Here is a 27,058-nt window from a genome sequence, read left to right as displayed (position 1 = left end):
AGCAAATTACCACCAATATGTCTGTCGTTGCTGTCGCAGGTGGAACTGGCAAGCTTGGGCGAACCATTGTTGAAGCCATCATCAAGCACGGTGAGCATAAGGTCGTGGTTCTTGCTCGTACGGTACGTATTATATCATCCCAGTTGTGCAGTAACTAAATCAGATATCCAGGCCAACGATGAGAGGACCAAGGGACTCGGCGTTCCAGTACTTGCAATCGATTACAGTAACGTCGAAGCTGTTAAGAGCACACTCGAGTCTAACAACATCGGCACGGTGATCGCGGCACTAGACTCGGCAGCTGGTGCAGAACCAGAGCTTGCCCTCATCAAAGCGGCCGATGCATCCTCTGCCACCAAGCGCTTCATCCCCACTGGGTATGGCATCAAGTACACTGCAGAGTAAGTCAGACTCGGGACATCCTCACTATATACTCATTGAAGGTTTCACAGAATTGCCGAGGTCTTCAGTCCCGCTCAAGCCAAGCTTACCGTTCTCGAAGCCCTAGAGTCGACGTCGCTCGAGCACACGATTGTCATCAATGGGTTCTTCGCGGATTACTTTGTCACACCCAAAGTCCCGTCTTACATGGGGCCTCTCCCCATCGTCATCGACGTAGCCAACAACGCTGCTGCAATCCCTGGATCCGGAAATGTCCCCGTCGCATTCACGCACACTACCGATGTCGCTAGCTTCACTGCCAAACTTCTCAACCTCGAGAAATGGCCTCGCGAGTCATATGTTGTTGGTGAAAAGCTTACATGGAACGAATTTCTGTCTCTAGTAGAAAGGGTCAAGGGCGTCAAGTTTGACGTTGCGTACGACGGGATGGAAAAACTACAGAGATACCAGACTACGGAATTGCCGGGACAGAAGGAACTGTACCCGTTTTTTCCCAAACCGATGCTTCAGGGCCTGACTGCGGCCTGTGGAATATTGTTTGACAAGGGTTTCTTTGATATTAATAGTGAGGAAAACGTGGTAGGGATCAAGGCAAGAGGCATTAGGGAATTGATCGCCGAGGCTTGGGGAAGCTCGTAGCGCGCAAGAAGATTGCCGTAGTGGTTACTTCAGTGACATATCAAAGACTGGAAGACACTGTTTGTCGAAAGGATAGCAAGGCTTCTTGCGTGATGAGACCTACTAGCTTACAGGTAGAGTAGAGAATTTTGGTAGACGTAGTTTGCATGGGTGCTTTGTATTGCGTAAGCGTTGTTTGGCATCTCCGTAGATAAGCCTTTATATGACAATGACAATCGCTCAAGGCACTGTCGTACCATTTGCGTTCAAGATAAGTATAGCTGTCTGCTAAGTCAATTACGGATTGGGTAGATCATGAGAAGCTGTCTACTGCCGGTGGCTATTCTGTGCGGCATGCGCAAGCGGACGGACCAAATCAGGTGTAGTGGGGATCACCGGCCAGAGATTCGCTGACCGGCCACGTTATTGTAAACAGCTAACGTCCTTTTATTTGGCCTAGTGAAACTATGTCGTCTTCTCCGCAAACTATTCTAAATTCCTAAGTCGCACACGGACGAATTCGGAAGATCAGCTGCGAAACGTAGTTAGACAGCCGTCGATGAGAATGGTAGGATATTGATGAAATTTTGCTTCAGGATCCGCAGTGCGGCCAATTAACGAGCTGTCTGGACCGAAAAGGATGAAAGTGACCCACCAGGATGCAAGGACAAACTTCCAGTTCGTAGAGAACAAGCCTAATAGAGCACAAATTGGCTGCGTGGCACATGTGGCGGTGTATAACGGTGTCTGAGGAAACAAGGAAAACCATAAACGAAGAACGAAGTGCGAAGAACGTAGACGTGCTTATGCACAACTTTGGTTCCACTACGATTCTGGCCGAACCAATAATTCGGTCCTTGCGTTATAGCGCACGTCGCATCCGGAGAATGCACCGTCACGACTGCGTACCTCGGGGCTAGAAACAACACTTACATAGGAAGGTGTTCGCATCACTTGTGTATTAACTCACTGCAAGGGTTCGTTACGGAATGTAGTCAAAAAAATGAATATAGGAGAAGATGTATGCCCATACAGTAGGAATCCGGTCTTAGAAATGGGCCGAGGCTCTATGGTGACCACCCTGACGACTATGGAAGAGTCACTGATTGGAAGAGTGGTACAGTCGTTGGTGGAAAGGTAAGCTTTCTGCTTGCTATGCATCACTCATAGTTCTGGGATGCACCTGCTGACGGGACGGTCATGTTCTAGGCATTGGGATTAGGGTTTTACAATGGGATTACAGGGTTTGCTACAGAGCCTTACAAAGGCATGAAGGACGAGGGTGCTGTTGGGTTTCTCAAAGGGGTTGGAAAAGGAAGTATTGGCTTATTTACCAAGACAGGGTCAGGTATGGTGATACTCCTGTGAGAGATAAAACATAGCTGACAACCTCCAGCGACGTTTGGCTTGCTTGCCTACCCAGCACAAGGCATCTATAAGTCGGCTACGTCGATGACAAACAACAAGCTCCATCGGCAAAGAGTAGAGGCAAGAGCTCATGCTTTAGTGTCAGCAGATGCACATAGCAAGAGCGACGTTATTCGTTGGTTTGCGGAAATCATTGATTGATGATGCTGTCGGAGTTTGCGAGTAAGTATACCTTTCTGGGTATCCTCCTGCGCGGCAGTTGGATAACCAAAGTACGGAAGTCAAAGAATAAAAATAAATGGTACCATACACTGCAGACAAGCCCAGCGTCGTGCGTTAACGATCCTTCTTGATCTCGCACACTTTTCGTACTAGACAACAACGCACGTGTTCTTATCAAATCCCACTAGATATCGGATCACCACCAGATGGAGGACTCTCCATGCCCCATTGATTATATTTTGTACTCGAACATGCTACAGGCGCAGAGGTATACTCCAAATTAACGCGGTCTCTCTCTTAGTATATCGTATAAGTGACGATCCCATCTACATTAGCCATGTTAACAACTTGAATGTACTGTCGTTTTCCCAGACGAAGGATATTAAATACGAATTGTAGGGGCACTATAGACAGGTAATCAACTTCGTGCAGGATGGATGCATGTTGAGGATAAGAGGCGAGTCGTCAAGACTCAAACGCTCAGAATTCCTAGGTAATGGGTAGATATGGCCCGTGAGTGTCTCATAGAGCCCTTCCGAAGCACAGCTGATACAGTAGAATACTATAAGGATCCCTGCGATAAACCAAGGCTTAGAAAGATTCTGAATCCCCTAGAAGTTCAATATGAATTACACGAGCGAGATATTTTGAACCCAAGCTTTTTTGTATGCTGCCAGTACTAACTTCGCAGGTTCCCTGCCAATCGTGAAACTACCAATCCTCTCAAAAGCACCCGGCTGATTACTGGAGTTCACTATGCAGACCCCTTTCAGTATCATCGGGTAGTCTTCAGAATCAAATCGCAGGAGTAGAAGCAATTCAACGTGGACTGTTTGGTTACCGGCGTAACAAGGGGCGCGCGGATCGTCTAGCTTTACTTCACAAGATCCAACTTCTAAAGATCCATATGTCTTCGGATGAGGCTCTTGATCAATGGGAGCTTCGGTAAAAGAGGGCCAGATACCTCTATCCAAGGTACAACGGGCGGTGCCCCACCGGTTCCCATTATAGCGAAGACTGGCTGGAATGAGTCTGCATTCCACGTGTACGGAACCTTGCTCGATTTCTCCAGAAGGCTTTGTCGAAACAATAAGTTTCTTGATTGCTACCATGGTGGATGGGAGAACGTCGTAAGGTGACATTCCATAAGGTTGGATGTTGCCTATCGTGCCTGCCCAACTCCAGCTAGGTGCACGCCAACGACTGGGTCTCCGACTCTGCCCGAAGGATTGCCAACACAGCTCTTCAATGAAATATGCTTTCCAAAGACCAGCAACTAAGCAATCGTTCATGATATGTCCAACTTCATCTGCTATGCCTCGTAGTGCAACCAGGATATCTGACTCTTTGGTCAAATTGCAGCTAGAATACTGGGACAAGAATTCACACCACAGCTGGTACATCTTCCTTGACGTGGTTAGTTTGGTGCCGCTGCTGTTGCTGTGAAGAGTAGCATCTAGCATGGATCCAGCACCAAGTCCTAACCATCGAACGTCATGAACTAGTCTTTTGAGAGAACTAGGGTCTCTAAATGGTGCGATGAATTCAGGACAGATGTCTGATTTGGTATAGTTTTCACTCGTGAAAGACGTGGGACATTCCCAGAAGAGCAAGGCTTTTGTAAAGTGCAAGACTCGTGGTGAAAGAAAACGTTCTTGGGCAACCCATGCCCTTGTGTTCAAAGGTGCGTGATCTAGGTATTGAGCTAGGGTGATGCCATGAAAACCGAACAGGTATGAACCTGGCATTGGCCAGCTGGGAAAATGTGTGTTTGACCACGTAATCTCGACTGTGATCGGCGTGAGCTCCTGAATGTCACGATCGAAAAATAGTCCAATATCTCCGGATTGGGCACCGGTGGCTGCGATACAGAACTCGGCTTTGCCGTAGACGTCGCGCATACGGTTTGCCTCCATGTCTCAATCGTGAATATCATCCTGGAAAATACACCTTCACAAGTCAGTTACTGCAACAGGAAGTACGGTTGTGGAGTTGTTACAACGAATCGATCCAGATGTATTCGATCTCGAACTTTCGTGTGACGGTAATAGCGTCCTGGAACGTTTTCGGTAGGGAAGACCACGTAATCCCTTCTTTGAGCTCTTTCACGGTTGATTTCTTCAGAATGACCAGCTGCGGATGCCTTCCCCAGCAGTGTGAAAGTACGCTGTATGCTGCCCCAGTTGTTACATCGGCGCGATCGCAGAGACGTACTGCTTCTTCTCCGGCGGATCCAACAAAAATAACTCTTGTTGGCGTGAAATCGTTATACGGAGCGAGAAGTTGACATTTCGGGTGCTGCTTCCGGCATGTCTGATATTGCTCCACGAAGAATGACAGAGCTTCGACATCTCCTGTATTACTGGTAATACGTGGACGGTGCAAGTCAGGCCTTGCTGCAGTCCAGAATTAGCCCAGAACGAGGATAAATCATACATTAAATACTGGCTTCCTTACACTCGAATGATTCTAGATCAGGGTATATGTGGTAATCGTGGCTTGAAAACCGAAATCCGTGCTTTTCGGTATCATAGTCGTAACGTGTTGGCCCTGTAAAATAGGTGGTTTCACCAGGAATGGCTAACAGTGAGTCAGCTCTGTTACACGTCGTTCTCATAGGGCTAAGAATACCCTCTATGTGGTGATTGAAAATTTTGTGGAATCGAATGCAGATGTCACAAGGAAGCTCAAGTGCTTCCTGAAAAGAGTTCGCATCAGGATGATGAACGTATTCCTGATACTTTGATCTTTCCAATTCGTTTTGGTTAATGTATTCTGTTCTATCTCCTCGAAGAAAAGCCTTGCAAGGCTCGCAAAGCTTCTGCTGTGATGACGAGGGGAGCCTCGCGGCTGTTTCCCCTTGTAGGAATCGAAAGCTATTCGATGTAGCATGAGGAAGGCGAGGCGAGTTATGAAGATCGCTCATACTAACGACTGTGTCTACCAGTGTAGGCGACGTTAGTGCCATAATTGTGGTATGATTACGGTAAACTAGAAGTCAGATGTAACCCCTCACTTGCTCATTACCGAAGGACGATCCTGACTTAACGGGTTGTGAGAGTAAGCCACTCAACGTCCTAAGTCTGGTGCACTGCGCATACTGAAACGAGCCAACCCGCTCACGATAGGCCCTCTCCACGGTGTCACATTAATAGCCAACAACATCTAATGGCAATTGAACAACGTCGTAAGCTCCAGAAGATGTACTATCATGCTCTGAAGATAAGATAACGAAACCCGTTTGTAGTGTCGGCCCAATAACATGGCTATCATACATTCGCGATGCCTACAAGGAGCCCTGCAGCACGAACCTACAGCTTCGGAAACCTCACCCTCAAAAACTGATTCGGCCACGCAACATCGAGGCCCAACTGCCACGCAACCCTCAACACCCACTCAGGCTCCCTCATAAACTGTCGCGCAACCAACACAACATCAGCCAACGGCTCCTTGCCCTCCGTAACCTTGACCGCAGCCCGCGCCTCTTTCGCCAACTCCTCATCCCCGATCCGAGAAATAGGTGCAGCTGCACCACCCTCTTCCACAATATCTCTCGCTTGTTCCGCTTCGGTAATGAGACCAACAGCGCCGATGAACAAACTGAGATTCTCTTTCTTGAGCGCACTACGGATCTGCGCCGCGATCTTGATCTGATAGTCTTTCGAATCGAACATGTTGATGCGCTGCTCGGGGTGATTACCTCCACTGCTCACATCTAGGAGATCGACGCCCAGACCAGGAAGCAATTTCGCGAGGCGGATCGAGCTTTCAACGTCCCAAGTACCGAGTTTCTTGCCCTTTTCGGTTTCTTCCATCCAATCTGTGGAGCTGATGCGGAGGTACAAGGGCATGCTGGCTGGGATGACAGCTCGAATGGCCTTGATAATGTCAACGAGGATGCGTGTGCGGTTTTCGAAAGAACCACCGTAATTGTCTGTTCGTTGATTGGTAACAGGGGAGAGGAATTGGTGGATTAGGTAGCCATGCGCGGCGTGGATCTCGATGACATCGATACCAGCGTTTACTGCTCTTTGCGCAGCGTCGGCCCAGTCTTGGACCAAATCCCCAATCTCCTTCTCGCTAAGAGCTCGAGGGGCCCAGTACCCGCTGCTCTCGTCGTCTGCTGCCTTCTCGTCCCATGCCCATTCCTGGCCGCCCATTGGTCCAACGACGTTTTCTGGCCAGCCGCCTGCATCCGTGTCGGCTTTTACGCTGACTTTGCGCTTCCCGCCTTGTGTCTTCTGTTCGCCGGCAATCCAGGGTGCGCATGTACTGGCCTTTCTTCCTGCATGGGCTAGTTGGATGCCGCTCTGAGCTCCTTGGCTTTTGATAAAGTCCGACACCCGGCGTAGCGCAGGAATCTGGGAGTCGCTCCATAATCCAGGGCAGTTTGGCGATATACGACCGTTGGCTTGGACACCGGTTGCTTCTATAAAGACCAGACCAGCGCCTTTGAGAGCGTAGTGGCCGAGGGTTGCGATGTGGTAGTCTGTTAATGCGCCTGTCGTGGGTCCTTCAGATGCAGTGCTGTACTGGCACATTGGGGCGACTAGGATGCGGTTGCGGAGAGTGGTGCCGCGTATTGTGAGGGGCGTGAAGAGCGTTGGTGTTGATGGGCCATTTTGTTTAGTGTTGGAAATGGGTGTTCCTGGGGAGGTGAGGTGTTTGGGGGTGAAGTATGGGAGGCCTGAGACGCCGTTGTTGTAGTCTTGAGGTGCCATGTTGGGTGATAAGCCTCAGAAATTGGTCCAACAACTCGTAGACGAAGAGAAGGTGTAGAATTTATGTTGGTTAGTAAGAGATGCTAGAGAAAATGCTGAAGTCGCCTATGCTAGAGCACGCAATGCCGTTGATTTGTAAGTACCGTTGGGTCTAAATAGTTACCGAGGTACGTTTGCACTTGCCTGAACCAGCAGGTCCTGTTGCAGGAGCATGTCGATCATCTATGTCTTCAAAGATACTATGTGTGGCATTGACATGTTTGAGCTTGGTGCCTCAGGCCTTAGCCTTGCCATATAGAGTGGAATGACGCCGGCTTCATGTCGGACGTCCGCAACCAAGAAATGCAGTCTGTAGATCTCATCGATGCCATCGTTAACAGCCGTGCGATTGGGGCGGAGACGTCCTAGAGGCTGAAAAAGACTGAAACTAGGTCTGTCGCAGGAGAAGCATGGAAGGGTCCAGTGCTTACGTCGTCTACGCGTGAGCTCGAGCGCGTCGCCATGTGATGTGCTCTTGATGACGTCAACGTAACCGCCTTTCCATATAGTAGCGGAGCCTGCATTGGCTCGAGATTATCAACAATCTACATCTTTCCAAATCTTCCACTACATACCTACATATCAGTCTTCTCACTCGCATTCAGCACATAATACAACATGTCTGCCGCACCAAACAACCCCGGTCTTGTCTCTTCCCACGCCCAATACGTCAAAGGCGCTGCCGAGGTACGTGAAGACGGTTCTTTTGGAGAATACTCCAGCGCAATACTAGACACTGACTTGGTTCCAGGAGACTATCGGAAACGTTACCGGCAGTGAGCCATGGAAGGCATCGGGCGCGCAAGACAAGGAGCAGGCAGTAGACGCCATGAAGGCAGCATCAGCGAACCGCGACCCCAACCAACAAGGAATGGGAGGTATCGAGGAGAAGGCAGGAAGCCTAGTTGGCTGCGAGGGCATGCAAAAAGAGGGTGCTGAGAGCAAGAAGCAATAGAAGACGGTTTCGGCTGTCGGAATGAAATAATATAATGAGCAATGAGACATTACGCATGAATAAATGTGTACACATGCATCCACTCGTCTGTCCGGTATGACTACTCAAGATGTGCTGGTACGTCATTACCAGCAGAGCCGCATTGTGAAGTACCCTGAGCTTCGGTTGGTGAAGCACGGTCCGTGTGAGACTTGAGCTTGAGCTTCTCGAACTTCGACTCCAACTCCAATTCCAACTCCAACTCTAGACATCGCCGCTGTCGCATTGCTACCAAACAAGCACCAGCCGCGCAAATTGCTGTATCCTAACCATGGCGCCTCCAATACGCGCGCGCTCGATCAAATCAGACGCCTTCCACGAACACTTTAGGAAACTCAAAACATCAGTGTACCAAGACAGCCCTCGCCCCAACGCCGTATCATCCTCGCACTACATCCGTTCGATATCCTGGAATGCCTCTGGTACTTTCATCGCGACAGGTGCCGCCGATAGGACACTGCGCATTTGGAACCCTGAAAAGACCAATTCCAAGAACTCGACCGAGCTGCGCACGCCCAGTACAACCGCTTCACTAGAACGCGTTTCCTTCCACCCAATCAACGAGAATGAGCTTGCGAGCTCCACGTCAGATGGCATGGTCAGGTTCTGGGACATACGGTCCAAAGCTAGTGTTGGTGAAGTCAAGGTTGGAGAGTGCCCGTTTACCCTGGCATGGACACCAGATGGCAATGAATTGGTCGCAGGAAGAAAGGTCATACATCACGAAAGCTGTCGATATCACACATGCTGACCTCGCCTAGGATAACCTCCTCGTCACTATCGACCGATCAACCCTCAGCATTGTCTCCGAACATCAACAAGTCCTTCAAACAAACCAATGCGTCTTCGACTGGTCCGGCAACCATCTCTACTCGACAGCCGGCGACGGCAGCGTCCGAATGCTCCAATATCCGTCCTTTGAGAACGCGCTCACGCTCAACGCCCATACCTCTGCATGCTACGCCGTTTCTCTATCACCTAGCGGCGAATACCTGGCAGCCGGTGGCGGCGACGCGCTCATCTCACTCTGGGACACGCAGGAATGGATATGCACACGGACGTTGGAATTGACGGGTGGTATCATCAAGTCTGTTGACTTCTCCTTTGACGGCAGCTACGTTACTGCTGGCTCCGATGACAAGGAAGAGAAGAAGATTCGTATTGCACATGTCCACACTGGAGAGATTGTACACACTGTCGATGTCCCGACACCAGCGTCACATGTTGCCTGGCATCCGTGCCGGTATATCCTGGCTTACTCCGCGGACAATCTGGGGTTGAAGATAATTGGGGGTATCAGCTAGTTTGGTGCAGGAATAGAACGGCTTTTGCCAGGCCTGCAGGATCGTATGATACCCTTCGTTAACCGGAATCGAATCTCGCGCACAGTCTTCCTCGGAATCTTTTCCAAACGGCTTATTTCCGTCTGTGACGCAATCGTGTCGCTCGATGTCGGAGTAGCAAAGTCCGACGTTTACTCCGTGAAAGACACTTCTCCAAGGAATTCGCATCTTTCCTTCATACTATACACCTTCATCACAATGGACGTAACAACACCAATCAGACCCAACGATCTCTTCTCGGCGAAAGGACTAGTGGTGGTCATAACAGGCGGAGGTAGTGGTACGTTACTCAAGCTTCGAGCTACCCCATCAAGCCCCGCGCCCTTGCGTCTCGACATGCTCGCGCTCAACGCGCAGATCAATAGAAGCTTACAATCAAAGGTCTCGGTCTAGCCATCGCATCCGCACTCTACCAGAATGGCGCTGAACGAGTGTACCTCCTCGGCCGCCGCAACGATGTCCTCCAAAAAGCTGCCAGCGATCTCCAATCCAACGCACCGCGCGACTCCCAAAGTACTGGCACAGTCCACGGTATATCCTGCGACGTCACCGACCTCTCCTCCGTAAAAGCAGCCGCCGAAACCATAAAGAAGGACATTGGTTATGTCGACGTTCTAATCAACAATGCCGGCGTCATTGGCCCAAAAAACGGCGCCGATATCTACAAAGCCGAATCCATTCAGCAGCTAGCAGACACCATGGTCCACGGCTACTCCGACTGGACCAGCGCCATGGCTATAAACACTCAATCCGTCATCGGCGTCAGTGCCACCTTCCTCCCTCTACTCGAAGCAGCAAACACGCGCCGCGGTTGGACACCCGGTAAAGTAACCGGCACAGGCAACGCCCGCGCCCGCGACACTTCCGCCGCGTCGTCCAAGAACGGCATCGACCAAGATGACGACCGCATGGCACACATTATAACCGTTGCGTCCGTCGCTTCCTACATGCGCTGGGTATCCGCGGGACTGGCATACAATGCTAGTAAAGCAGCGGCCGCACATCTAGGCAAGATGATGGCGACGTTTCTGAGCGAATGGGGTGTGAGGAGTAACATTGTTTGTCCCGGCCCTTATCCTAGTGATATGACGGCGGGGCTACATCCCGTCTATGGTACGAATCAGATTCCCCAGGGAAGGATGGGCGGCATCAATGATATTAGTGGACTTGTTTTGTTCTTGGTGGGTAAAGGTGGTGCATATGTAAATGGAACGACGCAGTTGACTGATGGGGGAAGGGTGGGAGTGTTTCCTGCTGTTTATTAGATGGGTGTATGTGTGTATATGTTGTTGGTAGGATGCTTAATCGAGCATGTTATGCACTCTAAAAAGCTTACATGACTCTGGTGAAATGTCTCTTGTCTTTCTAGACTTTTTTGTGAAGATGTTTACAGACTATTGAGGACCCAAGCTCAAGATTGAAGCTCCTCTCCCCAAATGGTGCTCCACCAAATGCAGTGTACTCTCATTTCCAATGTTGTAGTCTGCTAGCGTCCGACCCTCTTCCAATTGTTTTGAAGACTGACTCAGGTGTTCTGGCTATTCTACAACAATCTTTTCACAACATGCTAAAGGCAAGAGAAACAAAGCAGATCGACATGACTTGCTTCTTCGAGCAAAAGGGAGTCCCTTTTGTTGGCTATGTAAGTTCCAAGTCGAATTCCAGCATATGCAAGTGACTGATCTGGTAGTAGGTCGTTCCACTTCATTCTGCTATCTTACCTCGTTGGAACAACGTGCCCCTTGACAAAAACCACATGACCATGACAAAGTTTGAGTCCAATGAGGACCATAATCTTGCACTTGTGTTCAGTGAGATTCGGCGTTGGGTAAGCGATACTCGAGCGCGCCAGAGTACGAGCCCTGCCTTCCTTCCAGGTATATAGCATAGTAACTGATACAGGAAGCCCTCACAGTCCCGCCGGAGATGACCATTAGCCGAAAACCCGCCACGCAAGCTGAGTTTGCAGCCGTTCAGCACGCAACGCATCTAGGTACCCGGTATGATCTACTCATTGACGCATTTACTATTTCCATTGCAACTCGACTCTTTGTTGAAGACAAGGACTATCTTTTGGTTTTCTCTGCTGATATCGAACGACCGCCATCTCGGCTCAAGAGCTTGTACAGTATCTCAGGGTGGGCGACAATCCTCCAAAGATTCCAACCCGAAGAACACGGCTCAGATCCATGACATGAAAAGACACCGATTTGCCTAGTCCTCTTCATAAATGGCCGGTTTCTAGCCCGCGTACCAACCACAGATATCTACAGGACTCTAGCGTCTCGAGTCTCCGGACGGGACTTTCAGCATTCGACTACTGCAGTCCTGATGCACAACACATGGTACTCCATCTCTTCTGAGCCTACGAGAACCTGCCCATCATCTTGGTGCGCTACAGCGACAACCTGCATGCTCTCGATGGAAGCATGATTCCTAGCGCCGAGTTTTGCAGCGCAATAGCAAGTACCGCCAGTCTGATACCATGTATCGATTTTCCCATCGTATTCAAATGCACATCACGAGGCCACGAAAAAGTAGCAATGCCATATCTCATGGCTTTGACGGATCTCCACGGCAACGACGTCCTTTTCTCCTCACAACTCACTAGAACTGCGCAGATTTGGGAAACAGTGGTCAAGTTATTGGATATGGCATGGGATGATGACGATGCCTGGGAATGCACACAAGACCAGGTACCAATCAGGGTGCTGGTTGCAGATTACCGCGACTATGTAAACGGGCACATTCTCAGTTCAAGGCGGTTCTACTTCTATACAATGGACATGCAGGGGTCGACATTGAGAAGAAATTGTTTCGACTGGGTCAGAAACACGCTGATCACGAGTTTGAGAATGAAGATGTCAGAAATTGTCTTAAAGCAGTCGAGGTTGTAGCAACAACCTCGGACTCTCAAAATGAAGAGGAAGTGCTTGAGCAGTGGTATTCTCTTTACGGGCTCGAGGTCTCAAGGTGGATCTTACTCGCGCTTACATTGAATATGGGATCGAATCTCAGCAAGGCCTGGACGTTACCGACGAGCTTTGATGTGCAGACAGAACATTCGTGGTGCTACGTCAACTGACCACGGTACTGCGATGACCTATAACCGACGAGCCACTCATAACCTCCGCAAACTCACACGCTCTCTTATGCAAGACGAGGCTCTTGAATGAGAATTATCGCAAATATAGGAAACTATGTCAGCTGAGAGTGGCCGTAATGCGCGCAAGACTGCTACTCACTTCATTACCATGCTTTCATCTATCGCCGTCTCCCGTCATTTTCCTGTGGCGACTATTTACTGAGACATGCAGGTCATCCCCTCACTCCCCAGATCGGTGAGTGTAACCGTCGTGCAGCCGGCTAGCTGGAAGTGCCGATGACTGACAAAATCAAACCAACCCCAAACCATAAGCTCTCTGTCCTGTCAAGCGCCTGGTTTTCGGATGGTACACTGACACTGATGGCGCAATGAACAACTGAAACAGTGTGGTCGCATCTACTGAGGGCTTGTGCTGCGACGTCGGTGGCGGATGGGCATTGTTTCCTGGGGGTATGGTAGGCGGGAGGGGCTTAGGCGTTATGAAAGGCGTGAAATGAAGATCATTTGGAAAAAAAAGGAGTAGATGTGTCAACAGTCTTATGTTGAAGCTGGGTACCGCTACGCACATGTATCCTGTCATGCCCACAGACTTCTTCAAACGTGCGACCTAGTAGTTGGAGTCGCGAATTTTACTGGCATAATGGTACATACTATTATTTCATACCACTACCGGCTATCAACAGTAGCCACGCACTATTGAACATCTTTTGCTAACTATCAACACCTGCGTGCGTAAACACGTTACACGACAGATGTCAGTACCGGTTCCAACCACCACCCCACTAGCTTCCCTTAATAACCGACACATCCCAACACCGATCGTACTCCCCCCTCTCCGCACCGTTGTTCAACGGCGTAACCACTAGGCTGCCATATAGGCCGACTGTATCGTGTAGCAGCACGCAGCGACGTTGGCGGGAAGAAATGGTAAGGTGGGTGATCTACCGGCAGGATGCGCAAGTATATGTGAGGCGTGGTATATGCGAAATGGCATTCACTGCAGGACACGGAGCTCGGGTGTTTCCACAATCAAGTCGTTTTCGCTCATTCCTTCTTCCAGTCACCTGCATGTCCACTACCGGTTTCCCATCTCGTATTTCCCCATGCTCCGCCCTTAGCCATGTCCGAAGAACTTCCCGGAAGTGAGACCGGGTGTTTGGTGGATTGGAAGACAAAAGCAAATATATCAATATTTACCCCACCACCCGAAACAATAATACTGTTCCGTTGCAAGCCGTTGAGATGGCGCAGGATGTGGTCGACTAGTTTTGCTTATTCTTATTTCCGTAAGCCGTAAGAACAATATCGTAGTACGGGAGTGGCTTGAGGGAACCAAGGGATTGAGGTATCGCAAATTGGGCTACTACATTCAGGTCCACTCCACTTCAGAAGGCAACAAGGACAAGGTTATTGATGTAGGATAAAATTGAAGCTGGAACCAATCGGCCCATATCAGAGTCCATAAAACTAGCAGACAGAACGCGAAGCAACAAAGAATTCCCATAGGCCCCCATCGTATCCATAGCAAGCGTTATCCGAACGTCTTCTGCATTTCTATCATTCTCTCTCTCTCCCAGCAACACAAGTATCGACACCATAGAACGCCAACAATCCGAAAACGCGCCGACCATGCTAACGGTGTGCCTCCTATAACTAAAACCGTGATTAAAAAGAAGACAAGAGTGGGGATGTGCAAAATTGTAGATAAGACAACCCTGACACGCCACTTGCATGCGAATGAAATAAGACTAGAACGGAGAAGCAAGCGGGTCGCAGAGCTGCCAAGAAGTGTAACCACAGCACTGTGACAGGTAAGACCGCCGCGTACGGAGTGAATGTCGGATGCCGAAGCGACGAAGACCTTCGCGCTCCGGTTGGTAGGCTAAGCTTGGATGAGGACAAGCGAAAACCAGGATGATGATGTGCCATGGAGGGGTAAAATATATTATGCAACGAGATGGGAAGTGCTTGATGCAAGCAAAAGCTTCATCCGTCCTTGGCCAGCAGAGACGGTACGCGCGGAGCAGGCACAAGAGCGACGATATGTCGAGAGATTGTCCACCGATCTGAGGTGCCTTTAGCCTTATTGCAGCAGCTCTAGCGTATGCATCAAGCAGGATGCAGGAACGGGTGCGGGGTATCGCGGGGTATCATAGGGAAGGAATCGACAAAGAGATGTGAAGACCGGAAGAACAGAAGCGTCTAGTAGGCTTCAAATCAGCCCATGTCCATGCCGTACTCATCCTCCTCTTTCAAGCTGGTCCAGTACTGTGGTTGATTTGATCCGGAACCGCTACCGGGACTCTGCATGCCTGGACTAAGGCTCTGTGGAGACACGCCGCTAAGAGGCTCACCGGCCAAGTTGGTGTGCTTGGGTACTCGGAGTCCGGAACCTGGGCCTCGCGAGTACCGGAAGGTACCAGAGCCGTTCTTCTCGAGAGCCTCGAGGATCTCAGTCTTCATGCGCTTCTCGTCTTCGGTTTGCTCAGTGACCCATTCTTCGCCAGTGGCTTGTTGAAGACGTGCGGCTAGCTCGTCACACTCTTGAATCTTCTTGGACAACATCCACATGAGATCACGAGTCCAGCTGACAGCACCATTGAGAATGTCTCCTTTGTTTGGTCCTTTGTCCTTCTCTTCGATTGGTAGTCCTTGAGTGATGTTACCAGCAGCCCGCCTTCCATTGCCACCGGCAAGGAGTGACGTTGCTTGTGGAGGTGACATGCCGCTAGCCCCCATAGTAGGTGACAGGGGTCCATTGTTGTTGATATGCTTGCGGATCTTCTCGTCCTCGAGACGGTGCTGAGGTACAAGACGGGACAAGTCGTGAATGCGCTCGTTGATGTTGTCCCGTCGTCGGCGCTCGACCAGATTGTGAGACTCCCGACGCCGACGCTTCTTGGCGTCCGCATTCTGTCCAATGTCGACCTTGGCAGGTAGTGAGTTGTGCTTGCCAGAGTGCAAGACATCGGTGATTTGTTGGTGGTGCAGGCCACCGGTGTGGGGCGAGGCCGTTGGTGAGTCGATCCATGAGTGCGCACTTCCAGGAGTGCCATCCCACTGACCAGACACGCTCTTCTGATGGCGATGCATGTTGGTCATGATTGGCTGAGTGAAGTTGCCAGAGTCTGGAGTGCCGAGATGGAGACCAGCCATAGCAGGGGTCTTTGGTGACATGGGAGCACGGCTGTCAGAACCAGTCCGGCTCATGGTAATACGCTGGCGCATGGAGCCGCTCGGCATGCTACCGGGGAAATTCATCCTCTGCGGTACTGATTGGTACTGGTTGAAGTCGAAGTTACCGGGATGGTTGAAAGGACTGTGAATGGGCAGGTCGTCCGGGGTATTTGAGTAGACCTGGTTCATGCTTGCGTTGTTGGTGTGACCATGGTAATAGTCTTGCTGGCCAACCTGCTCCTGTGCGAAGCCGTTGAAGCCTGGCTGTTGTTCGAAAGTACCGAGAGATTCGGCAAGCTCGTCGTCGGCGATACCTGCTCCGCCCTGCATGTAGCTGTTGGTACCGAAGTGGTTGCCCATCATGCTTCCGCTCATGTTGAGCTCGGAGGGGTTGATGCCATTTGCGTTCTCATGCCCAGAAAACTGAGCGTTGGCGTATTGGTGGTTCATATCGAGGCCGTTGTGCCCCAGGAAGCGGTTGTTGAAAGACATTTCGTCAACCTCTTCTTTGATGTATGGTTGAGGTGATCCTGTGCCAGTCATGTTGAAGATATCAGCGTCTAGCACGTCGTCAGAGGGAGAGTCGAAGCCAAGGTCCAGCCTCGCAATCGGCTTCTGAGGAGAGTAGGAAGAGGGAGGAGTGAAGAGAGCGTCCGCTTGAGGGACAGTCAGTATTGTCTCGTAGTACATGATAGAAATTGACGTTTGAAATGACGAAAGAGGAAGTGCGGGGGAGGGAGTTGATATAAGAGATGTGGGTGTACTCGGCAGATGCTGTCATGGCGGTGCAGAGTGGGGGATGTCACAAAGGCGTACTTACTAGGCTTTGGCATTACTGTAGGTTGCAGTATTCCAGTAAAGTGGATGTGTGAGGCCGAGGGCCGGTGCTAGTGCCGAGTGTAAGATCTGAAACGATCTGTCGTCGGCCCAAGCAAATGACTGAGGGACGCACTCGCAGGCTTGCAGGATGATTGCAGCACGAGGCGGTCTGTGTTCCTATAAGGATCCTGGCAGATGCTTGCTATCTGATGTGCACAAGGACAGTGCGAGCAAGCCTCTGATCTGGGTCAGAGGAGGCTAGTGTTTGCCTGCGCAGGAGACGTTAGTCCATATGTAAGAGCCGTCGTTTTGGAAGATGTCGCTCACCGGTCTGGGACCTGCTGCGGCTTTGAGCGGCAGCGTATTGCTAGAGTGAAGGGTGTTTGTAGCTGTGGTTCTGTAGTCGAACTGAGAGGATATGTCAGCGCACAGTCCAGCAGTCTGAAATGTTGGGCGGTTCAAGGGTTGGGTGCATGAGTGCGGCGCACAGGTAGGTAACCCGCGAAGCGAGAGACGGCGGACGACAGCCGTGCAGCAGTCCGGCGCTTTGGAGATGGTGGTACAGAGGACAGAAGTAGCGAAGCAGTCACACACACACACACGCACCCGCGGTACGATTGGGCTGGTGTTGATAGTGCAGGCTGAAGCGAGGTGTGGTGGTGGAGGGAGGAAGTGGTAGCAAAGGAAAGAGCGCCTGGGCGTTGACTCACCTCACAACTGAAGGAAGGCGCAATGGGAATTGCACCTGCGACTCTCGGTGTCTCGGTCCTGGAGAGATGGAGTGAGGTCGTTCGAACGGCTAGCTGCTGCAGTTGGAGAGCAGCAAACTTGGTCGTCGAGGAGGGGGGTAGTGGTGGTATTGATGTAGCGGCGTGGGTGGGACAGAGGGGTTGTTTTCTTTGTCGTCGAGGGGCCGAGGGGTGAGAAGCGGTTCAGGCGTCGTGGTGCTGAAGGTGAAGTAGCGGGTGAGGTGGGCTTTCGTTTGTGCGACTGGTGTGGGTGGTGGTGGGTAAATTACCGGAGGTGGGATATGGAGATGGATGTCGGGGTATATGGCGGGGAGGGATCAAGGGTGGGATGTGCCTGGGAGCCGTGGACCAGGAAGCGTGGTAGGCGCCCTGTTGTGCTTTGAAGTATGCGCGTCTCTATGCGGCACAGACTGAAGATATTCCGCTGGCTGCAGCGGCTCTCGCTTCAGAGCGAGGACGGGGCAGCTGAAGCGAGTTGGTCGGTGTAGGAGGGCCCTAAGCCGGAAGGCGGTCAGAGAGATGGTGTTGCTAGTGTGGCCGCCAAGCAGCTATTGACAATGGCGAATCAGCCTGTTTGATGCGGATCGCAGGCCAGCGAGGGGCGTCGAAACGGCAGAAGCAAGTCGCGCCCAAGGATGCACGGGAGTGGTGCGGTGCGCGGAGATGCAAGATGGGATGGGATGACGTGCGGCCGAGTACAGAAATGATGATGATGATGGCGGCGATGGAGGAAGCTCGGCCCGCAGTGGTCCGCAGATTATATTGTATGGAGTGCTCCACAGGTCTGGAGAAGGGATGCGGACTTGGACGGACTGGACAGACATGCAGCGAGGGCGAGCAGTGGAATTATTGGACAACTTATTCGACGCGGCACGGCAGCATAATATACACTCGAAAGACCTGGCGGCGGCGGCTCTATGCCATTTCTCACCCGCCTTACGCTCAGTGTGGCTCTGCCTGTTGCCCACCCCGGTCCTGCGCCCACCATGCGAGCAAGGTGTGGCCTCTTTTGGTCACGACGAGGTAATCGTGTCTCAGCTACCCGGTTTCTTTGCAGCGCTGGGTGAGGGCGCGCAATGTGACTCACTAAGGGACAGTCGGGCTCGGTATCAAGCGTCATTCCATCTGGGGGTCCAGGGAAGACCAGCTTGGCCGAGCGGTCCGAGTGTGTGTGGTTGCTGCGCGTTCTTGATGAATGCAGCGTGGTTAGCGTGTGTGTAGTCTAGCTGATGTCGCAGCGGGAGACGATCCCGCGCTAGTCGCTAGAGGACCGCGGCGAAGCTAATCGACTACCTTCACCCTCCATCGTCGTTTACGACACTACCCAGGCATACGACCGACCAGCCCGGAGAGCTCCTTCCTGCTCTGCGCCGCCTCGAGCCAATCGTTGCCGCCACGGTCCTCCCCCCGGCCCATCGCACCTTCCGCGACAACTTCGCACCCCCCAGTGCACCCTTCGCGGCCTCGTCACAAGCCTCGCCCATCCGCCGTCCCATCTGAGACGCTTGTCTGACATCTGTCATTGGCCGTCTGCCTCCTACACCGCAGGCAGATCATCTGCACGAAATCCTCCGGTCCGTTCTCGCAGTAGTTCCAGTTGCACCAAATCGAACAAACCACTGCCGTGGACCGTCACCGTGCCCTCCCACGACGCGCCCCAAGCCACACACCGCAGTGGGGACCAGGCAGCTAGATACAAGACCAGCAGGGGTAGACAGTACCAGGCAAGGGCCTCCGGCAGCTATCTAGCACTACCAAGGCCCGCATATCTTTGCGTCGCCTGCTGCGGCTTCGACAAGCTTCGACGCGACCATCTCCCTCACACCCGTTCACACTAGCACCTCGTGCCTCCATCAACCGCAATGGCCTCCGCTTCCTTCCGCGACTCGATGAACTCGCTCGGCTGGAGCAGAAGAGAGGTAGACGCGCCCGTCAACACCGCGCCGCCTTCATTGCTCGGCCGCATACAGAACCTGAATCCCTTCGGCGAGGGTGGCTATGTTAGACTCCCCATCACAGAGACCAACCCCGGTGCCCCTCTTCCAGCGCCCTCCCGGAGAGAGGAGGAAGAGGGGTGGTTTGCCCGTAAGTCCATGTCTTCCATTACTGCCTGTGGCAAAACACGTCCACCTTCCTTACGCGTCTTCTTCGCTCCTCGCGTCTCCACTCTACTCCAAGAGATGCCCTACAAGCCCCTCGCGCACTTTAAGTCTGCGCGCTACGAGCCCCCTCACACTCCAAACCTGTGGCGCGTGATGTCATCAGACGACGACGCTCTGAGACTAGTGTCACCCCACCGCCATGGTTCTTTGTCTTCCTTCCATGTTTGTTCTTGTATGGCATTCTTGAGATGAGCATCTGTCTAGTTGTGGACATATCCATCACTCCACTCGCGAACGTGTCATCTGGTCTGCGCACCAACCGGCAATGTGACTACAAGGGGGTTCCTGCGTTACCACGTTGGATGCAGGACCATCGCATTTCACACTGCCTCACACCGCAACCCATCTCGACTCACGTTCGTGACGCTAACCAATACCTGCAGTGAGTCGGTGGGACCGGTTGCTCGTATTTGGCGGGCTGCTCCTTGCTGCCTTAGCAATGTTTGCTACTTGTATTGGCCTAATGTTCACGCCTGTCTTTCTGCTTAGGCCGCGCAAGTTTGCCATTTTGTAAGTCCTCAGCTCTCATGTTGTCTCTGTTGCCTCGTGTCCAGTCAAAAGGACGCCCTGCATGCAGCCTTCTTGCAAGTGGTGAGATCATACAAGGCAGATAGGCAGTGGCACCTACCGTAAACGTCCTTCGGTACGGCTATGCGAACTCATGCAATCTGCAATGTCTTCAAGGATCGCATGTTTCCGCTCACCGACTGCGAACGTTGGCCTTGACGAATAAAGCCGCTTGACTCTCTAGCCACTGCAAGATCGGCACTGGACCCTCTGTAGCGATCATGCGGGTTCAAGGTTCGGCGCGCTGCAGGGTGCAGACAGCCTTCACGTCTAGTCCAGACTCTACCTCGCCAAGTCGTATGCACATCACCTGAAGGACGTTAGCGCTAACAACCATGGTCTGGTTACAGATGGTCCATGGGAAGCGTTCTCTTTTTGGCAGCTTGGGGTGTCCTGATGGGCCCTATCCAATACTGTAAGCAAGCCTCAATACCAAGCCAACCACCACCACTGTTGCTGACAATATATTCAAAGTTCATCACCTCATCTCTGGTCCAAGGCTTCCGTTCACGGCCGCTTATTTTGGGAGCATTGCTCTTACACTATTCTTTTCCCTAGGTGTAAGTTGAGGTTCCTACCCTAGTACATATAATCCCTGCGCACATGTCAACCCCTGTTCATGTCATGGCTGCCCGAAAACGAAACAGTCCACCTGTCCCCCCACGCCAGTCCTTATCGACTATCGTCTCCATGGTTAGCTCATGTTTACTGACACTGTCCGCGTGATTAGCTCCACAGCACCATCCTCACCTTCGTTGCGGCTATCGCCCAACTACTATGCCTATTGTGGTACATCGTGTCGTACTTCCCAATGGGCTCAACAGGTCTACGGTTCGCAGCACGCTTTGGTGGCAACCGTGTGGCCGCCTGGATGAACGACTGAGTTTCTCCTTTGACTTTTATGCAATACCAAGGCTACGTTGGTTATCGTGGCTATGCTATACTGTATATACAAATAGGTCGATGCAGCGCAACGCGCGTCGGGAATATCATCGACTTGTCGGACATGGCTGCCAGAGCAGTATATTGCCCCTCCAAACCAACGCGAAAGAGACTCACTTGCCAGGATGCACTCCGACATGCTTCTTCCCAGCCCATCACGTTGCGTAGTCACGCACGCGTTGCTTCTCTACGCCGCTCCCTCCTGCGCTGTGATTGATCGGTCGGCGAGAGAAGATGTGGCACACCAAACGTCGCGAGCTTTAGAATGGGCACAAGATGGGCATAGGCTAAGTCTCTAGCGTGTCGTTCCAACAGTGTTTCATCGTTTTATACACTAACCTATCGCCACATTTGCATTACCAAGCCCGGCATTCCGACTCTGTTCTTGACTCGACTCTGCCAAACCTGTTCATGTTCAATATACATGGTACATAGATGGGCGACTGACTTGAACTTGAATTGAGGTTGACTTGTCTCACATGCGTAGCCTATCCTAACGCGGTAAAACAGCCTCTTGGGTTGATCATGCTTACCTCATAGTGAGAAGAACCAGTCGGATTATCAACAAACTTGTTCATACGATAAGGCTGGCTGGTGTGTATTCAACTCGCCACAACGACGACAGTTTGTACAATACAATACCTCCGACCGATCGGCGTAGGGTCAAGATCAGCACTGCGAACATTACATATGGTGTACGTCAAAAAAAAGGCGCAGACAGTAGACAGCGCCGATCAAAGATCGTCACGAACTCCAAAGGCAGGGTCCCGCGACTCGCGAGAATGCGCCGTCTCCATTTTGTGCGCAAGCACGCTGCGAACGGCTCTGACACCATCTTGCGCATTCCAACTAATTACATCGTTTGCTATGGCGCGATGCAACCAGCAAACGATGCGAAGAATATCGTGTGGGTGGGTAGCGGGGCTGGGATTTAAGTTTACACTTTAGTGTTGGGTTGTGTATTTGACATGGCCACTGGGAACATGACTCTACGTGTTCTGTCGGGTGATTGCATGATATGCATGCGAACATGATCGCGTATCGCGCCAACGATAAATAAAGTCTGAAAAGAATAGTTCATGGTATACTCCGAAAAGTAATGCGAACCTTGGAATGGAAAGAGAACTAAACAGAGGCAAGTGTAACGAAAGGGCTCATGAGGCGGGTCTAGGTTCATCCTAGAAGTCTAGATGACTTAATGGGCAAAAGAGAAGCAGCCTCGTGATGTAAATTACACTGAGAATACACCCGAGTCTTGGGCTTGAGTGGGCGTGGGACTTGATTATCGCCATGGAAGGTGTAGTGGTGTGTAGTGGGAGACAGGGATGAGGGTACCCCGCAATCGCGTCGTAACATCCATTGCACATGGTCGGCGCTTACGCACGCCACAATAACGTGCAACAGGGTCAAAAGCAGGCTGTAAGGGTACCGCAGAGTCGCAGATATTATGACCGCTGGGCGCATCCACTCCTGGCCTTCCAGATACAGGAGTAAACAGTTTGGTTCGATCTCAAAACTAGAGGATAGTCTGAGGCATGGATTGGCGCGAGGCGTCTCAAGCGAGGTGAGGCGGTCAAGAGAGCGCAGGGAACTCCTCTGTATCCTACCCTCATCTTTATTGGGCGGGAGACGCGGTTCCGATTCTACACCCACAATCACACTAGTTTGGCCTCAGAAGGTTGGGATCAGATAAAGGAAGAAGGAAGAAGTTTGGTTTAGGATGAATGAGCGGTCAGAGACATATGTGAGGCACCGGAGGTAATGACGACATGACTTCACCTACATACAACCTACCCATCTCTAATCCAGAACTATGGAAGAGTATTAGATTAATGAGGTGGGCTAGGGATTACCACAACGGGAATAGCAACTAACAAGAATCGAGGGGATCAAAGCTTCGGTATTTGATGCCGAAGGAGGTGTGCCGTTTCGCGTAGGTATGTTTGGTGTCCTTGGTTTTTAGTTGCTTGATTTCGCATCAGGAGCTCTGTGAGATGGTCATTCGGGCCCTTTGTGGCGCGATGGGAATCTGTGGATTTGACAAGATGAGGAACCGAAGTTCATGGACGTGTAAAGGACGTGATCATGTTGCCATTAGACGCGTCGTTGCCGCTTCGCTATTACATGCCTCGGATTCGCTTCACGATGGCGAGGTGTACGAATCACATTTGGATACAAGTCATGTCGCAGACGACTTGGTGATGATTTGGTAAGTGGACTATCATTATTTCTACTTTTGGTCAATGCTAATGGTCGTATCTTCTATACTAATTTTGGTCTATCGATATATCCACATTGCACCAAATGAACTTTCCGCGGACCTCGATTGCTACCAGCTCAGCTGCTTCTGTGCCACGCGATCTCACATCGTCTCTTGTTTGACGAACAGCATATGCGAACGAAGACACTATTGAGTCGGCTATTTTATGCAAGATCAGATTTGTATAACAGTGGGTAAAACTGGTACTCCCAGCTCTTTGGTTTTCTCATCGTATCGCGTGTAGGCGAATTCCGGTGCGAGCCTGATGTGGTATGATTCCTCGCAAATGTAGGGCTGAGAAGTATTTATTGTGGCGTTAACGTTTCTGGAACCGGTATCCTGAGAATGGATGGAACGGGAAGAATGAGGGTATTGAGGGTGTGTTGTAGATCTCTTTTGGGGTGGTCAGACGGGGAAGATGTGGAAGGGACTGCGATGGGAGAACGTGACCCCGGAGAACACGGAGAAGCAAGTTCATCCAGAGCTGTGATGTATACCAACCGAATTTTGAGGATACTTGGCGTGTTGTGATCGAACGTTGTGAAAAAGACAGAATAGTGTACGCCTTTTACGAGGGACATGAGTCGGATGAATTGAACTCCATCGTAGGGCTAAGCGGAATCCTTCTGAGCCCGGAATCTGGTAAGCCGGATCCTTTACCCAGTCACGGTGCATGTCGATGCATGTTTATTGCTGCGGATTCCATCACGTATCGCACAACCAATGTTGCGCAACAACCCAACTTATGGGGTCAGTAAGCCTCGAACAAGCTCGACACGCTCGCGTCCGAGCTGCTGACTATGCTCTTACAAAGTTCTTGACAACCATATCCACTGTTCCACTGCCACATCTTAGTAGCGAATCGGGGACGCATGAAGTCCGCTCTTTCCCGGTGTCGCAGGGCCGTGGAGCTACCCCTCTTCGACCCTCATCGGCAGTTGCGCATCTCACTCCCAAGCCAACCTCATCGCTGCGCACAGCTAGGCATGACGACGAGAGCCCAACTCGGAGCCATCAACGATTGGACAATGCCTAATGAGATCGCAAGGAGGGGGACTTGGTGACGGGAAATTCCCTTATGCACAAGGCGGCTTCCTGCAATATTGTGGGGTCAACAAGTGTGGGGTCGTTATGAGGATGATGATGCACTTCTTTTGACAACAGACTTTCTGCTCTACCAAACTCTCCCTCTAGCATAGTTTGCACTATCGTAGACAGGATACCTGAATCCGATCGCCCAGTTTAATCTATTGGTCTCACACCGATCTTATACAGCACTTTGACTGAACGGTCACGACTATCGCAACATCATGCCTGAACCACTCAAAGATCCAAAGGAGTACCAGAATATCTTCCACTGGGCGGAGACGCAGCAAGATGGAGCCATACCTTCATTCGGCACCAGGAAGAACGATCCATATGAGGTGAGCTGACATCTTGCCATGTTCAAGTCCGCTGCTGACATCTATCCTGTAGTATCAATCTGGGTTCGGGAATAGCTTTGAATCAGAAGCAGTACCAGGTGAGCATCGCGTATATCCAAGTTACGCGACGAGGAATTGACCGATCTCCGCCAGGAACTATCCCAAAGGGCCAGAACAACCCCAGAAGTGTCAGATTTGGGCTGTATGCGGAGCAGATGACCGGGTCTTCTTTCGTCGCTCCAAGACATCTGAACAAGAAGGTTATTAGTCCGATTGAAGTAATCTCACTTGATGCTGACGGCTCGATTAGGCCTACCTATATAGGGCGCGCCCGGCCGTTGCGCATCAAGGATTTGTAAGGGACCTTTTCCTGGACATCGGTTATGCCCCTTGACTGATCTTGTCGCCCTGCGAAAATCACCTTACATCATCGATGCCTAACTCCAGTCATGCCCTGTAAGGGCTAAACGTGGGTCGCATGGTCAGATCGATAAGACGGCCAAACGATACGGTGATCACTTGTTCAATTTGCTGACAAAAGCTCTAGACGGATCTCCCCGACAACGAAGACACCGAGTCAAACTTCCTCCCCGCGAACAAACGTGTTCATGTCTCTCCTACACAGCTTGCGTGGCTTCCATTCGATACTCCTACGGATGGTGATGTTGACTTCATCTCCGGCCTCAAGAGCATTGCAGGCTCTGGGGACCCAACACTTCGTGAAGGCTTAGCTGTGCACACGTATCTTTGCAATGCGAGCATGAACAAGCGTGCTGCAGTAAACTCGGATGGCGATTTCTTGATCGTACCTCAGCAGGGAGCGCTGGATATCTTGACTGAGTTCGGACCGATGTACGTGCAGCCAGGCGAGATCTGCGTGATCCAACGAGGACAGCGATTCAGAGTCAAAGTTGAGGGACCGACACGCGGCTACATTCTAGGTCAGTAGTTTTAGCAGTTGAGAACCAGGTAACGATAAGCTAATTTGAGCAGAAATCTGGGGCTCGCAGTTCCAACTTCCCGAACTTGGTCCCCTCGGCGCGAACGGACTTGCCAACGCTCGAGACTTTCTGCACCCTGTCGCAAAGTACGAGATCGAACAGGAGTCATGGGAAATCGTGTACAAGCTAGCCGGCAAGTTTTTTGTTAGCAAGCAAGAACATTCGCCCTTCGATGTCGTTGCATGGCATGGAAACTATGTGCCGTATAAGTACGATCTGACCAAGTTCGTCAATGTTGGTTCGATCTCGGTTGATCATATCGATCCGTCTATTTTCTGCGTCATCACCGCACCTTCGCGCGATCCCGCAGCACCACTCGCAGATTTCCTGATCTTCAGCCCGCGCTGGGATGTGGCATCACACAGTATGTACTTGGGGTTCTGGAAGTGCTGAAGATACTAATCACGTTATAGCCTACCGACCGCCATACTACCACCGCAACGGAGCCTCGGAGCTCATGGGTTTGATCTATGGCGAGTACGCAGGGCGTTCAGATGAGTTCCAACCTGGAGGCATCAGCTTCGAGTGCGGCTTCGTACCGCATGGCGTTGCGTACGAAGAAGTATGTTACTCTTTGTGCCACATTCGACCTAACTCGGCTAACAAAAAGTAGTTCAAAGCAGCCAGCGCAGCTCCACCTCCAGAGATGCAGATTTCCAAGGGCGCCATTGCGTTTATGATGGAGAGCTCGAGAATGTTTACCATCACCGACTGGGCGTGGAATAGCAAGAAGAAGCATGAGCATGACCCGAAGATGTGGTAAGTATTGACAAGCTTTACACGAGGCATCAACATGTGGCTGATTGATCATTAGGGATAACCTCGTAGACAACTTCTCCAAGCACAAGGATGAAGTAGAGAAGATTTTGGCGGAAGGCGTGAAGAAGCTGTGATGAAGCATACGATGAGGCTCAGATGCGAGAGTACGAGTTTTGACAACGACAGCTCTTGCAAGGTCTTGAAATTCCTTCGCAGTGGTATGATAATAGAACTAGAACGTCCCCTATTTTGTTAGTGCAAATGTCTAGACTGCGACGTGATGGAAAAGAATGCTTCTCAAACAGGTTTAGTGTCGACCCCGCCCGCGGGAATGAGCCCCTGCCACAGCCACAGATGAGCTCATCGCGAACGAACAAAACAATTG

The 27,058-nt window shown here is 51.2% G+C and overlaps 7 protein-coding genes across 7 annotated transcripts; 5 read left to right on the top strand and 2 right to left on the bottom strand.

Annotated features, from left to right (window-relative positions):
* Positions 1 to 17: 17 nt before the first annotated feature.
* Positions 18 to 1,041, top strand: ALTATR162_LOCUS4451 (uncharacterized protein; the record flags this gene model as incomplete). The annotated part of the gene is made up of 3 exons (XM_043312062.1): positions 18 to 122; positions 172 to 401; positions 453 to 1,041. 3 exons carry the CDS (start codon positions 18 to 20, stop codon positions 1,039 to 1,041), a joined length of 924 nt encoding a protein of 307 aa, XP_043167997.1.
* Positions 1,042 to 5,921: 4,880 nt separating this feature from the next.
* ALTATR162_LOCUS4450 (uncharacterized protein) lies at positions 5,922 to 7,331 on the bottom strand (the record flags this gene model as incomplete). The annotated part of the gene is made up of 1 exon (XM_043312061.1): positions 5,922 to 7,331. The coding sequence occupies one exon, from the start codon at positions 7,329 to 7,331 to the stop codon at positions 5,922 to 5,924; it is 1,410 nt and encodes a 469-aa protein (XP_043167996.1).
* Positions 7,332 to 7,988: 657 nt separating this feature from the next.
* Positions 7,989 to 8,325, top strand: ALTATR162_LOCUS4449 (uncharacterized protein; the record flags this gene model as incomplete). The annotated part of the gene is made up of 2 exons (XM_043312060.1): positions 7,989 to 8,057; positions 8,122 to 8,325. The coding sequence occupies 2 exons, from the start codon at positions 7,989 to 7,991 to the stop codon at positions 8,323 to 8,325; spliced, it is 273 nt and encodes a 90-aa protein (XP_043167995.1).
* Positions 8,326 to 8,635: 310 nt separating this feature from the next.
* On the top strand, positions 8,636 to 9,668 carry ALTATR162_LOCUS4448 (uncharacterized protein; the record flags this gene model as incomplete). The annotated part of the gene is made up of 2 exons (XM_043312059.1): positions 8,636 to 9,076; positions 9,126 to 9,668. The coding sequence occupies 2 exons, from the start codon at positions 8,636 to 8,638 to the stop codon at positions 9,666 to 9,668; spliced, it is 984 nt and encodes a 327-aa protein (XP_043167994.1).
* A 237-nt stretch (positions 9,669 to 9,905) lies between these two features.
* On the top strand, positions 9,906 to 10,972 carry ALTATR162_LOCUS4447 (uncharacterized protein; the record flags this gene model as incomplete). Its single annotated transcript, XM_043312058.1, has 2 exons — positions 9,906 to 9,987; positions 10,089 to 10,972. The coding sequence occupies 2 exons, from the start codon at positions 9,906 to 9,908 to the stop codon at positions 10,970 to 10,972; spliced, it is 966 nt and encodes a 321-aa protein (XP_043167993.1).
* A 4,058-nt stretch (positions 10,973 to 15,030) lies between these two features.
* ALTATR162_LOCUS4446 (uncharacterized protein) lies at positions 15,031 to 16,680 on the bottom strand (the record flags this gene model as incomplete). Its single annotated transcript, XM_043312057.1, has 1 exon — positions 15,031 to 16,680. One exon carries the CDS (start codon positions 16,678 to 16,680, stop codon positions 15,031 to 15,033), a length of 1,650 nt encoding a protein of 549 aa, XP_043167992.1.
* A 2,740-nt stretch (positions 16,681 to 19,420) lies between these two features.
* On the top strand, positions 19,421 to 26,807 carry ALTATR162_LOCUS4445 (uncharacterized protein; the record flags this gene model as incomplete). Its single annotated transcript, XM_043312056.1, has 8 exons — positions 19,421 to 19,643; positions 20,670 to 20,702; positions 20,762 to 20,847; positions 25,461 to 25,854; positions 25,907 to 26,278; positions 26,328 to 26,476; positions 26,528 to 26,673; positions 26,729 to 26,807. The coding sequence occupies 8 exons, from the start codon at positions 19,421 to 19,423 to the stop codon at positions 26,805 to 26,807; spliced, it is 1,482 nt and encodes a 493-aa protein (XP_043167991.1).
* Between the last annotated feature and the right edge of the window lie 251 nt (positions 26,808 to 27,058).

The sequence above is a fragment of the Alternaria atra genome, assembly GCF_907166805.1.
Source record: "Alternaria atra isolate CS162 genome assembly, contig: 23, whole genome shotgun sequence".
Classification (NCBI taxonomy): Eukaryota; Fungi; Ascomycota; class Dothideomycetes; order Pleosporales; family Pleosporaceae; genus Alternaria; species Alternaria atra.
This window is presented reverse-complemented; position numbering and strand designations above follow the sequence as displayed.